Source organism: Zootoca vivipara, chromosome 8, assembly GCF_963506605.1.
Source record: "Zootoca vivipara chromosome 8, rZooViv1.1, whole genome shotgun sequence".
Classification (NCBI taxonomy): Eukaryota; Metazoa; Chordata; class Lepidosauria; order Squamata; family Lacertidae; genus Zootoca; species Zootoca vivipara.
This window is the reverse complement of record NC_083283.1, coordinates 37946961-37960674: the sequence shown is the minus strand read 5'-3', so window position 1 is coordinate 37960674 and position 13714 is coordinate 37946961. Positions and strand designations below refer to the sequence as shown.

Sequence of the window (13714 nt, the reverse complement as noted above, 5' to 3'; positions counted from 1 at the left end):
CAGAAACTGTTATAGACTAACCCAGTGATGGGCAACCTTTTGAGCTTAGTGTGTCAAAATTCGCCAATAAACCGAGCCTAACTCGGGTGGTGTGTCACTTCGAGAAAAAAAATCATAATTTTGCGATATTTATAGTTTAAATAACAAAATGTATAATTGTAATATATAATTGTATTTAATGAAACAAAAACTAATTATTTAACTTACCCACTCAGTGACCTCTTTATTCATCTGTCAGTCATTTTCTTTTGTTGGTCTTGATATTATTTAACTTGTTTGGGGTGCTGTGAACTAAGATAAGTGAGGGGGAGGGAGAATTATTTAACTAACCTGTCTATTAGTGACCTTTTGGGGGGGAGGTTTCAGATGGGATTTTAATGGGCTTTGTAAAGCCAAAGACTCAGTACAGGAGTAAAGGGGGGATTTCAGTGTGTGTAACGAAGGGGGGGGGTCTATGTATTAAGAGTGGAGGTGGGGGATAATATGTAGCATACTGGCATGTGCTTTTTATCACTGACTTAGAATTTTTAATAGTTGTTTTTAACTCTCTCAACCAGAGAGAAACTCCACGGAGTTTGCTTTGCCTCCTGGGCGTCTGTCAGTGTTTGCTTGCTTTGGGAGACTGCAGTGGGTTAATTTCAAGGAGCTTTATTGTGTGGGGGAGGGGACAGTTGAGTTCCTTCCCTGAAAGTTAACCCTTTCTTCGCCCACTGCCCGGCTCGCAGCAAAGCTAGCCGCGGTTAGGAGAGGCGCCTCTCCCTGCTTCTGCTGCTGCCTGCCTCTGACGCCAGCTGTTTGGAGCCCCTTCCGCGTGTCACTGAAAATGGCTCTGCGTGTCAGGGCTGACACGCGTGTCATAGGTTCGCCATCAGGGGACTAACCATTCTGATTAACCACCCTAACCACCCTATTCACAACCATATATAGGATGTGATGGAAAAATAATGAAAAGCAGGTTGTTGTGTGCACATATGTATGTCCATATCAAATGGCACTTTGTATGCGTAATGGTGACTCCATGCTGCAGGCCATGTACAGAATTGCTGTTTCCCCCCCTATTGTGCCTGTTGTGTTAACCATAGTTGATATATTGTATCTGTCTTGTCACAATTCAGGTTGAAATAAAACATATTGGAAACATCTACAAAATCAGAATAGGGCATGATGGAACAAGCAAACAGCCAGAATGGATGTTGGAAAAGGTAAGATTTATTCTGAGTGCTTCTATAGTTGGTTAATGATTCATTTTATTGGGAACACCCCCCCCCCCATTTTAGACTAGCCATTCTAAAAACAGCAGTGCTTATATAACATTTCTATCTAAGAGGAAAAAGAAGAAAAGCACAGCTTTTCACTATGCAGTATTAAGAAGCATGTATTTTAAAATGACATTGTGTTTGTTGTTAGGTACAATGCAAAGGGAGCTTTGATATACTCTGAATCTCAGGTTCAACTCACTAACTAAAAGCCCACTCAATTTTTCTCCTTACATGCAATTACACAACAAAAAGTGCTTTTTTAAAAAAGAAAACACTTTCCAGTTGTGACTGTGCTATTAAGGCTTAGGACTCATTCCTTTAATAAAATACAGTATACTATATGAACATTTGTCAGTTATTTATAAAATCACAAGTTACTTATTGAATTCACTGTTGATTGTCAAGGGATGCAGGTGATTTATTGGTATTAGTTTTGTTTTTATAAATAAGTACAACCTCAGAGCTCTTATTTGAGGCACCCAAGAAACTGATATGTTTTCATTCATAACATGCATTTCTACCGCCTGAGTGTATGTGATCTATAAAGGCTGATTCATATGCTTGATTTAAAACTTGCAAGGCATTAATGGTCCCACTCCACCAAGCACTGCTGTAATATAATCAGTATTCATTTCAGTGGTGCTTATTCGATGCTTATATACTGTAGTTGCCGAGGATGTGAGTTGAGAAGTTTGTGGTTCAAATCTAATCTTAGCCATAAAATCACTAACTCTGCAATCCTACTCTTCTGTACTCAGGAGTCCCACTGAGCTCAATAGCCTTTGCACCCTGGTAAGTGTGCATAGGATTGCTGCCTAAGTGGTATTAGGCAAAGTGACTAACTCTGACAGCCTCCTTTATGCAATATGGAAATTAATAATATTGGCTTCCCTTGCAAAATTGTGGCAAAGATTACAACATGATAATGTATTTGATTGTGAAGTGCTTTGAACACGCGAAGTGAGCCCTCTAAATACTCAAGAACAGCCATAATCATTGTTTGTGTTTTCTCTTCATCAGTTCTTAACTATGCCCCTTCTCTGCTCAGTTTACTTCCATGCAAAATCTTTGTACAGCGGTTCTGTATGGCATCTGGCTCTGATGTCCATGACTTGAGTAAAGGCCTTTACCCATGAATTGCTCTTATCTATCATTCATTGGATCAAGAAGCATGGGTGCAAACTGGATCTGCATCTAAATGTACGCTTGTTATGTACTGAGCTGAATCATAGAACAATAGGATCCAGAATCAGCAGTCTGATTGGTCCGCAGGAGCCACCCAATCCAACTCCAGGTGGAAGTGAATCCGCAACCTGATTGGCCTGCAGGAGCAGCCAATCAGGCGGCTGGCAGAAGTGAATCCGCAACCTGATTGGCCTGCAGGAGCAGCCAATCAGGCTGCTGGCAGAAGTCAATCCACAAACTGATTGGCCCACAGGTGTAGCCCTGAAGTAGCCAATCACGCAAAGCCCATTGTGTAAATAATGTATATAAGCAGAGGGTTTTGGGAAAATGGCATTCTTCTCTTCTTCTCCTTGATGACTATGAGCTGAATAAAGAGCATGAAATTCACTCTCGACTCCGAGTATATTTCAACGCTGTAATTTGCTTCTCTGCACCACATAAGTGTCTGAACATCACCCTGTTGAAATGGATGTGATGCTGATAGATGAGATCTGCATTTCAATATGCATCGAACTTGCAGGCATTCTGGTTCTAATCCAGTACATGATTTGTGTGCATAAGTCTGTTTTAGTGCACAAATCACCCTCTTTAGTTTAGCGCAATTGTGCTGGAGTAACATCCTGTTTTGTCTCACAAGCACGGCAAAACCCTGAAGGTCGTAAAATTGCCCCAGTGCCACAACCCTGTCTATATGGTTTTTAAAAAATAAAACAAATCACTTATTTTCTCATGTTTTGCTCACAGCATCTGGTATTATATTGGAATATTCATTCATGCTACAATGTAGTACGCCACTTTTGGAAGTCAATACATATCTGTGTCTTGCCTGGGTAGCTGGTTCCTGTAGTGGCATGCCCATGTTTTATTCTGACATTTTAGCTTACAAGCTGAAATCTGAAAACTTGAATCATGTAGTAACAATAGCTTCCAACATCAGCTCAAGGACCTTAACTTCAGAACTTTAGAAACAGTAAGCCCAGATGTACTGGAAACAGCTCAGTTCAGCTCCAATTATTTCAGGGATTCTCCCCCCCCCCCCAACACCTTGTCTTGTTTGCTTCAGTTTTCTTTAACATCTGAGTCCAAGACTCATAACAGTAGCTTTTGCTTTTCAAAGGGTGACTTTCCATCAAGGCAACAAATAGGAAAACTGTGTTTTCTGGCATTGCAGCTAACATTTGCCCTTGCGGAGAAGCTGTGCCAGTAAACATTAAATGAAGCCATCAAATGCCATTAAATGAAGCCATCAAAATAGCACCTGAAAATTCTATGTCAAAATGAAAATATTCAATTTTTAAATACAATTTTTTTTAAAAAAAAGAATTAAATTGATACTCCCTTCTGTGGTTAACTATTTGAACGTGGGTGTTCTTGTGTTGTTGTCTTTCCTTTCCATTATTAATCCTCAGGTTATTTCCAGAAAAATCCTGTGGTATGTTAATAGTTATAATGGATAGTCATTGACAATTTCTGAAGTGGAATTTATCTATTTATATTAGTTACATCCCAGTGCAGCAGAGAAGTACAGTGATAGAAACTACAAGTATAAAGATTTTTGCTGTTTTTTCCCTCCTTTCATAGGTAATCCTACAACATCTAAAGAGCGGAGAAATTCTGAATTTTCCAGCAAACAAATGGTTGTCAAGGAGCAGAGGGAATGGAGATACTCTGTGTGAACTTCCAGTAGTGGAAAAGGGAAGAAGCCTTTATCCATGTAATAGCATATTCTTTCTCCACAGAACCATAATAATGAATACACAGATATTACAACTATTACCAAATGAGATGGCTTTCACAAAGAGCACTGGGCATAATCCAGTCAATGCCAACCACTCATTCAAATCAGCGGGGCTTCATAATAGTATCCATGTATACTTATTTATTTATTTGATTTCATTTATGAATCGCTTTATGAAGCACCAACAAAAACAAACCAAACACAATTACACACACACACACACACACCCCATGTATTTATGGAAGGTGCTGCCATTTCGAAACTGTTGTGGGCACAACAATGTGTATGTACCACAGTTATGTATGTGCATGTATGTACCACATATACATGTGTGGACATGCACAAAAAAGGATTTCTTTCAAGCCTGGCCCCAGAGGAGGAATAGAACTTGGTAGGTCCCAGGGAGGGCCTCTTATATGCCCCATGAGTTGTAGGTTGACGATGCATGCTGTGTATTTAAGTATGAGCCTGAAGGCTAAGTATAACATGACATTACACTCAGGTTGTATGGTTTCAAATTATTTGCGTCTTTTAAAATGTTGGTTGTCTTCTCTAGCCGTGAGTTACCAGGTTTATGTGTACACGGGGCACTTGGAAGATGCTGAAACAGATTCTTCTGTTTATTTCTGCATATATGGAGAAAGAGGAGATTCTGGTTTGAGACTCCTTCACAAATCTGACAAGGCGGTGAAATTTCAGAGAGGAATGGTAAGCCTGCTGAAGACAATCAGTATACTCCCATTTCAGACCAACTGAAAGTGGTTTTAATACACAGCATACTTAACACTAGTTCTGAAGGAAATTGAGTCAATTTTTGCATCACTTTCTTTACACTAGGTAAACTATAGTACCTTGCATACCTTTTTTGAGAGATAATATCAGTATCAGGAAAAGCATGATCCTATAAATAGTTGATGAAAGAAATTGAAGAAAAATAGAACAGAGAAAAATAAGGCAGCAAGAAAGACTTTTGGGATGGTTGTGAAAAGTGAAGAAAAGATAGACGAGAGAATGTGATAGTTCAGGTTAACTGATTTGTTCATGTGGCTTACACTTTCAGTATCTTAGAAATTCACCTGTGGAACTGCAAGCCAAACAATGCAGACAGAATCAGAAAAACTTTGTTAGTAACACTTCTAGAAACTCTATTTTAAGTTGAGGACCTCAGTAAAATTTCCATTAAATAATATTTCTGAATGGGAATAGAATCATAATTTCATATGCTTTGATCAGATAGATCATGTGAATGTGTACCATTGAAAATGGGGGTATTCCTCAATCCAGCACTTTTATTTGAGGCTGAGGCTTCAGCTAGAACCAGCTTTGTTTGGTTCACCAGATATGGCTGTTCCTGGAGAGGGACAGCTAACCCACAGTAATTCTCTCTCATCTTCCCCACTCATAATAATAACTTCCTCTGTAATGTTTTGGACTGTGGTTGAGATATTTTATAGTTCTTTGTTTAGAAGGGATATAAATAGAGACTAATTATTACTAACAAGAAGATATAATTTCCTTTTAAAGCCAATGAAAATTCTTGCATGAGTTTTGGGAAGTGGTTAATCAAGTTTTCTCAGTAGTGTTTGCAGCATACAGTAATGTTTCAGCAGTGAGCTGGTTGTGATCTTTGATTATTATTGACTGCATAAATGTATATGGAACCTGTTTCTTGTCTTTTAGGTCGATCGGTTTGAAATACAAGCTGTGTCACTTGGAAGACTACAGAAGGTGCTATTGTGCTGCAAGGCCTATAGCATGTCACAGTATTGGTACTGTGAGAAAGTAGTCATCAGAGAACCTGAGAAAAACTCAGAATATATTTTCAACTGTGAAAGGTTGTATTTCATTAAAAGTCTTCATCTAAAAGTAACTTTCCCAACACCTTATTTCCTAAGTGGATGCTAATGCCTCTTTAAAAGTTTTAAATTGATTACCTTTTTTAAAAAAACAACTTTGAAATACAAACAGAGGCAGTGATGGAGCCTTTGGACCATCTCATCAGTACTATAAAAGAAGCAACTTTGCATTTCTGTATGGAGTTTGAAAGGATTTTATATTAAAGATTCACATGGAAATGGGATGGCTTTTGTCCCATTCCCACGCAGAACTAGGACAGATGGGACTTCAGTAGGACCTTCCCTCCCTATTAAAGGTAAAGGGACCCCTGACCATTAGGTCCAGTCACGGACGACTCTGGGGTTGCGGCGCTCATCTCGCTTTACTGGCTGAGGGAGCTGGCATTTGTCCACAGACAGCTTCCGGGTCATGTGGCCAGCAGGACTAAGCCGCTTCTGGTGAACCAAAGCAGCGCACGGAAATGCTGTTTACCTTCCCACCAGAGTGGTACCTATTCATCTACTTGCACTTCATGCTTTTGAACTGCTAGGTTGGCAGGAGAAGGGACCAAGCGATGGGAGCTCACCCCGTTGCGGGGATTCGAACCGCTGACGTTCTGATCAGCAAGCCCTAGGCTCAGTGGTTTAACCCACAGAGCCACCTGTGTCCCCTCCCTCCCTATTACAGAAATACAATACCGTTTACAACACAAGCTCCCACACCTGCTCTAAGATTGTTTCCTTTTCACCCAGCTACCTTATTCATAAAAAACTCCTCCAGCATAGGCCATGTCTTCCCTACCACTCTTAACCTGTTGACTGTCAAGATACTTCTTGCTGCCAAAATGCATGACTTTGAATAACTTCAGAAGCCTAACAGTTTTTTAATCTTTTAGTTTTGCATGAGCAATATGTGCATATATAATAATCAGTCCTTCACAATATCTAGCACTGAAGTAATCAGCTGCTTCATATATTTGATTAGCTAGGGCCCTTTCCTGCTTGAAGCTAAAAATCTCCATCAGGGTGCTGAGTTCTTTCATTTGCCTTCCTAATGGTTCTCTTCCAAGTCAAATGTACTTGTTAGTGTTTCGAGGATGCGAGATGCATCTTGCTGCCTTAAAACAGAGCTCCCAAATGGTGCTCCTGCTAGGACCAAAACTTTAAAAACCTTGTCTCACCTTTCAGACCCAATTTTTTTGTCTTCAGCTACTCACCTCCCACCAACATTGGTGCCACCTGCCCCTGGCTCAAGACTCTTTTCACTTCATGGGCCCTCCCTTGCAATGGACCCCTTGGCTGCTGCACTATTTTCTCCCTTCTGTGAAGGAAGCAGACAGATGTATCTCTGATACAAAGCATCCTTGGAAAGGGAAAAATGCTTAGATAGTTCCAGATATGTATGCGCCATCTGGAGTTTCATTGGAAATTGAGTTTCTGATACTGCAGTTACCTTCTTTATGCTTCTTGTGACCTACATGGCTCTGCTCCTGCTTAGGATGGGCTTAAAATTCAAGTTTAGCAAAGCCAATGTATATGTGATAGGGCAAATTAGCAGTACTTAGTGAGATAAAAGGTACAGCATTCTATAATTCAAAGAGCTGTACCAGAATGAGATTTGTTTGCTGAAACCATATATTTATTTACCATATTAAAAGGTAACATAATGATAGTCATTTCAAAAAACTTAGTATTTCTGAAATAGTCTGTTGTGTTTTTCATTGCTTCTGCAAGGGTGTGTTGCCCAAGCTTCCCATAAATTAAGGGCTGCTGTATGATAATTGCATGTGTTTCACATGCAAATATTTCATTATCAATGTTAAAAGCTTTGTAGGACTTATGGAACAATTCCTATCCTGTGCAATGTGTTCACTTGAAGAAATTATCCCAGTTAGACTAATGCTACGTATGGAAATAACAAAACTTACTTCATTTTCTTTCTTTCATTTTGTTTTTTCTCTTCTCCTACTCTCAGGTGGCTGCCATTTACCTCCCAAGGCACAGTTCATTCAGAAATAGAACTCTCAGCTCAAGGTAAACGATATGGAGGTGGAGATCCTAAACACGAGGGGCGTAAGCACCACCAAACACAGTGGGACTCACGTCTGAGTAACATTGCATAGGACTGCTCTGTAAATCAATTAGCTGTTTGCACAAAGGAAAATGAAAGCCAAGTGGCCCACTTGATTTAAGAGACTAGCAGGGTGGGGGTTATAAAACAATTGGGACAAACGGAGAATTTCCAGGTTGGGGTGGGAGGGTTAAGCACCCCTTCCTGCTTGCAATTTTTCTTTGCCTTTGCCCTCTGCTCCTGTATTAGCATAGAGATGTAAACTACGTAACACCAGGACAGAAACCCTTGTTTCCCTTAAAACTTATAGCATGTGTCTCATCTGCAACTGCGCAATATGTTAGTTCTGTTGCTGCAGGTAAATGCAATGCAATGCCTCTTTCACCTCTGGCCTTCCAGCTAGTAATGATTCATGAGCATATGTACCAACAACTGTCATGACTTTCCTGCCTTCTCTTCATCCCTGCAAATCACTGCATATGACCTTGCATAGCTATTCTATGGTAATAGCAGCAAGGGGCCATCACTGCAGGAGTACCAGGGACCAGCCAATGATCAGTTTCCACTACAGGTATAATGGTCTAGATATTTCTGCACCTATCCCACCAGATCTTCTATATTGCAGTGAGTTATGGGAAGAGCACAAAGCAGTAATTACCATTTATTTAGTGTACCATGTCAAATGACCATTTTGGGTTACTGTTTTCAAATGCTTCTGCAATCCCATATTGGTTTGTGAAAGGATCCATTTTCCTCTGTAAAAGCAGAGGAGTTAATATATGAACACCTCCTCCCTCCTTCCACTTTTCATTGTAACCTGACAACTCTATTATTAACTGCACTGATGTTTTATTTTTGGCAGAAATGCAAATAAATCATCAGCTGAAAATGCAAGAGGAAGAAAACGGTAAATTCATCTTCTGCTTTCTATCATTTAATCAAGACTAAGGCTGAGCTGAAATGAGTAGGGGTGGGCTTTCTGTGATTATTTCCAAAGTCTCACCTTTGAGGGCAGGGGGATTGCAAACTGGGGTGAAAGTGTTTGTAGTTCCATTACCTCCACAGCTCCCATTCCTGCCCTCATTTTGAATTCACCTTTTGATGTCATCATAAATCCAAATCTAATCACAAAGTTGATTCAGAAAGTCTACAAGGCTTTCTACTTTCACTCTGACCTTGTGACGTTGTGTTCATGACATGATCCCGGATTGTCTGGGATCTCATTAACAGGCACTTGAAGAAAAAATAATAATGCTGCCAGGCAGCAGATTGGACAGCAAAACAGCCCCATCTAGGAGGTGAACAAGTAGTGACTAAACTTAATCTCATTTAAGCGCATCAGCAGGTAGGTGGAATTTGTATCCTAGAGCAGAGAGAATGTGTGATTTGGTCCAACCTGGATCCCGTAAGCACAGTTGAAGTACTATCCTGCATTGGCCGCTAAACTGATGAACATTTAATATATTGTCAAAAGAAAGTTTTAAAAATGTGTATTCCTAATATGCAATTATATTCCACTACCTTTAATTCAAATGCAGACTGTCTGATGAATTGATAATTATAATATTTGAACCGATTATGCAAAAATATGTGCAAAATGACAGCTTACTTATGTAAACATCTACACAGATGCATAAATAGTATTTTCAAACAACTAGCTTTGTCTTCAGTACTTGCATGTATTTCCAAGAAGAGATATTATTTCTCTGACAGTGGGGTACCTTTTTATGGATCATATCTGTGAGGGACAGGGGATATCGCGAAGTCCCTCCCCTCCTGAGTTCAAGCCCGTCCCCGAGCAAAGGGGAAAGCAGGGAGAGTTCCGATTCCAGTGGGGAAGCAGGAAGTCGTGTCCGAGGCTCAGGCAAGGTAGAGGAGCCAGGGTCCCAGGTGGGACAGGAAGGGGCAAGCAAGGGGGGAAGACCCATCCCCCCAACTCCAGAATTACGCAGGAAGAGGAGGGGCAAGAGGATGGGTCTGCCAAAGCTTTTGTGTTGGAGAAAGACGCGCCAAAAGCCATTAGGAGGTTCTGAAACCGACTGACCACATCACTCCGTGTAAATAGCAATGACTTGAGCACTGTAAATACGCAGCACCAATAAAAGAATAAAATGCAGAGCTGCGTGGCGTCGTTACTCTGAAGTAGTCCACTCCGGCCACCGTGACAGCAACCTCCTAATCATTCTTGGGCTACTTTGGAGTTGCCGGGATGAGCGTGTCAGAGGCGGAGAAGTGGCGGCAGATCGCGGAGCAAGCCCAGCTAGAACTGCAGCAGCTATCGCTGCAGGCGCAGGGAGAATTGAAGGCAGCTAAAGAGGAGACTAAGAAGGTCCAGGACGACCGGCTACAACTTGCGGAACAGGTGAGAGAGCTTCAGGAAAAAGAGCAGCAATTAAGGGCGGTGGCGGTAGACCTCCAAAACAAGCTGGATGCAGAGAAAAACAAGGCGGGAGGGGCACCCCAAGTCCAAGTGCTGCCAGGAAGGAGAGCTGGGACCCTAGTTAGCAAGTTCAATGGAGACCCGAAGGAATTTCAAGGCTTTGAGACTGAGATTGTGTATGCTCTTGAGCTGCACCACGATGAGTTCCCTGATGATGAGCACAGAGTAGCGTTTCTTGTGGAGCACCTTACCGGGGCAGCCAGGGAGTGGCTAAGACCGTTAATTGCAACAAAGAATCCTTGCATGAAGAATGTCAAACTATTTCTAGAAGGTTTGAAAACGATGTATTCGTCCGATAGTCATATGGACCAGACTAAGGAGGAACTTCATAATTTACGCCAAGGAAATATGACAGTTCGCGCGTATTGGGCGAAATTCACCATGCTGGTGCACAGATTGGGGTGGGAACTGGGGTCCCCCCCAATGCAAGCGGCGTTCTACTTGGGGTTGCATGAGGAGGTGAAGGATGAGCTCTCGAGAGGTCCAAAGCCCAGTGATATGGATCAGCTGAGCAAAGCGGCTCTGGCGGTGGGGGTGAGACAGGAATCCCGGTGGAGCGACAAACAAGCAACGCGCGCAAAGCGGGCTTGGTTCCCACGGTCGCAGGAGAAACCACTCCCCCAACAACCCTTTCAAGCCACGCCTGGGGCCAGCCAGGACCAGGAACCCATGCAGATTGATAGCGCGCGCGCGCGGGCTTTTCAAACCCCAGCGGCGCCAAGACGCAAGGAGGGAAAGGGCGGGAATTGCTTTCTCTGCAACTCCCCCCAGCATCTCGTCAGAGACTGCCCACATCGCAGGGAGTGGCAAGGAAGGGCGGGAACGGTGGTGCCCTCCCCCACTGACGCAGCACCACAGCAGGGAAACGGGAAAGCTTGGCTGCAGGAGACAAGGGGCAGCAGCCAGGCACAGTCAGCAGACAACAGCCCCAGCCCACCCACCCGCACAGAGAGGAGCAGAGCCAGCCCACCCCTCCCAGAGCAGGAGTGGTTCTAGAAGTCACGCTAACGCTCCCAAATGGCTATCCCCTGACAGTCCTTGCCTTAATTGACAGTGGTGCCTCAGCGAACTTCTTCTCGAGAAACTTTGCAGAAGAGCACCAGATCCAGCTTCTGCAGCTGGATTTTCCCCTTCACGTGGCAACCATTGACGGCAGAGAGCTGCTGGGGGGGGCCATCACTCATCAAACCCCCCCCATGAGAATGACGGTGGGAAGGCACTCAGAGACACTGGCATTCAACGTCACCACCATCTCAGACCCCCCCATCGTCTTGGGCATGAGCTGGCTGGCGCGCCACGACCCCTCCATCAGTTGGCACCAGAGATGCATCACTTTTGGATCGGACTTTTGCCTGGAACATTGCATGCAGCACCAACCAGGGGAGGGGCCTCCGATAGCCACGGTGGCCACCATGCACGTCAAAGGGGGTGAGGCGATACCCAAGCCGTACTGGGACCTGCAGGAGGTCTTCAGCGAAGCGGAGTCCGACCACCTACCCCCACACAGGCCTTTTGACTGCCAGATCAACCTGGTGCCAGGGGCAACTATACCCCCAGCCAAGCTGTACGCCATGTCAGACCAGGAACTGGAGGATCTGCGCGCTTTCATCGACAAGAACCTCAAGCGGGGGTTCATCAGAGAAAGCAAGGCAGCAGGGGGCAGCCCGGTCTTCTGGGTGGACAAGAAAGACACGCAACAGCGCCGCCTGGTGGTGGATTTTAGACGGCTGAATTCGGTGACAGAGCCAGTGGCTTTCCCCATGCCCAGAGTGGATGATCTCCTGACAGCAGCACGCAGGGGCAAGATTTTCACCAAGCTAGACCTGAGGGGGGCGTACAACTTGATCAGGATCCGGGAAGGCGATGAATGGAAGACCACGATGTTCACGCCTCTGGGCTCTTTTGAATATCTGGTGATGCCCTTCGGGTTGCAAGGGGGCTCAGCCTGCTTCCAGGCCTTCATGCACCACGTCCTGGGGTCCCTCCTCTTCAAGAACTGCCTGGTCTTTCTGGATGACATCCTTATCTATTCCAATGACCCAGTGCAGCATGTGAAAGATGTCAGGGAAGTGTTGCAGCGCCTGAAGGAGAACCACCTGTATGTGAAGCTGGAGAAGTGCAAGTTTCACACCAAGGAGGTGGACTTCCTGGGCTACAAGCTGTCAGACAAGGGGCTGGCGATGGACAAGGACAAGGTGCAGGCCATCCTGGACTGGCACAGCCCCAGGACGCGCAAAGATGCCCAACGCCTACTAGGCTTCGCCAACTTCTACAGGAAGTTCATCAAGAACTTCTCTCGCGTTACGGCTCCCATCACTGACTGCCTGAGAGGCAAGCAGAAGTTCAGGTGGACACCAGAGGCGCAAGCAGCGTTCGAAAGCCTCAAGAGGGTGTTCGCCTCGGACCAGAACCTGTTCCACGTGGTCCAGGACGCGCCCCTACGCATTGAGACAGATGCTTCTGAGAAAGCTGTGGGCGCCATTTTGTTGCAACTGGACGCCAACAGGGAGTGGAGACCCTGTGCCTTCTTCTCCAGGAAGTTGACACAGCCCGAGCGCAACTACACCGTGTTTGACAAAGAACTTCTTGCGATCCACGCTGCGTTCAAACATTGGAGACACTTCCTGGTGGGCGCCAAGCACCCCATCCAGGTGTGCACAGACCACAAGAACCTGGAGTTCTGGAGAACTGCCAGGGTGCTCAACCAGCGGCAGATACGGTGGGCAGAGTTCTTCTCGAACTTCAACTTCTCCATACACTACATCCCGGGAGAGCAGAACGTCAGGGCGGATGCCCTCTCCCGCAAGCCAGAGTACATGGAGGAGGAGGAGCCACCAGCCCCAAGTCACATTTTCCCCCCGTCGGCATGGTCCTGCGGAGCAGCAGTGGTGAGCGAGGCAGAACTCACAGCACTGACGGCAGCGGATGACTTTGCCAACCGCATCTTCAGAGAACTGAGAGGGGGGAGGGAGCAGGCAAAAGACTTTGCAGAACGCAGAGGGCTGCTTTTCTACAAGGGGGCACTGTACCTGCCCACCACCCAGCTCAGACGTACGGTCCTCAAACAGATGCACGACAACCCAACGGCGGGGCATTTTGGAAGGGACAAGACCACTCACCTAGTCATGAGACACTTCTGGTGGCCAGGGGTGAGGGAAGATGTTCGAGACTATGTACGGGGCTGTG

At 44.6% G+C, this 13714-nt stretch overlaps 1 protein-coding gene across 6 annotated transcripts in view; it reads left to right on the top strand.

The window, feature by feature from the left end:
• Window positions 1-13714, top strand: part of RP1 (RP1 axonemal microtubule associated) — a 194812-nt gene that overhangs the window by 73716 nt on the left and 107382 nt on the right. For all 6 annotated transcript variants that reach the window (XM_060277834.1, XM_035125532.2, XM_060277835.1 and 3 more), the window contains 6 exons: window positions 1116-1202; window positions 4026-4158; window positions 4739-4890; window positions 5863-6017; window positions 7993-8051; window positions 8951-8995. In XM_060277834.1, the coding sequence (XP_060133817.1) occupies window positions 1116-1202; window positions 4026-4158; window positions 4739-4890; window positions 5863-6017; window positions 7993-8051; window positions 8951-8995 (631 nt within the window). The remainder of the gene's footprint in view (window positions 1-1115; window positions 1203-4025; window positions 4159-4738; window positions 4891-5862; window positions 6018-7992; window positions 8052-8950; window positions 8996-13714) is intronic.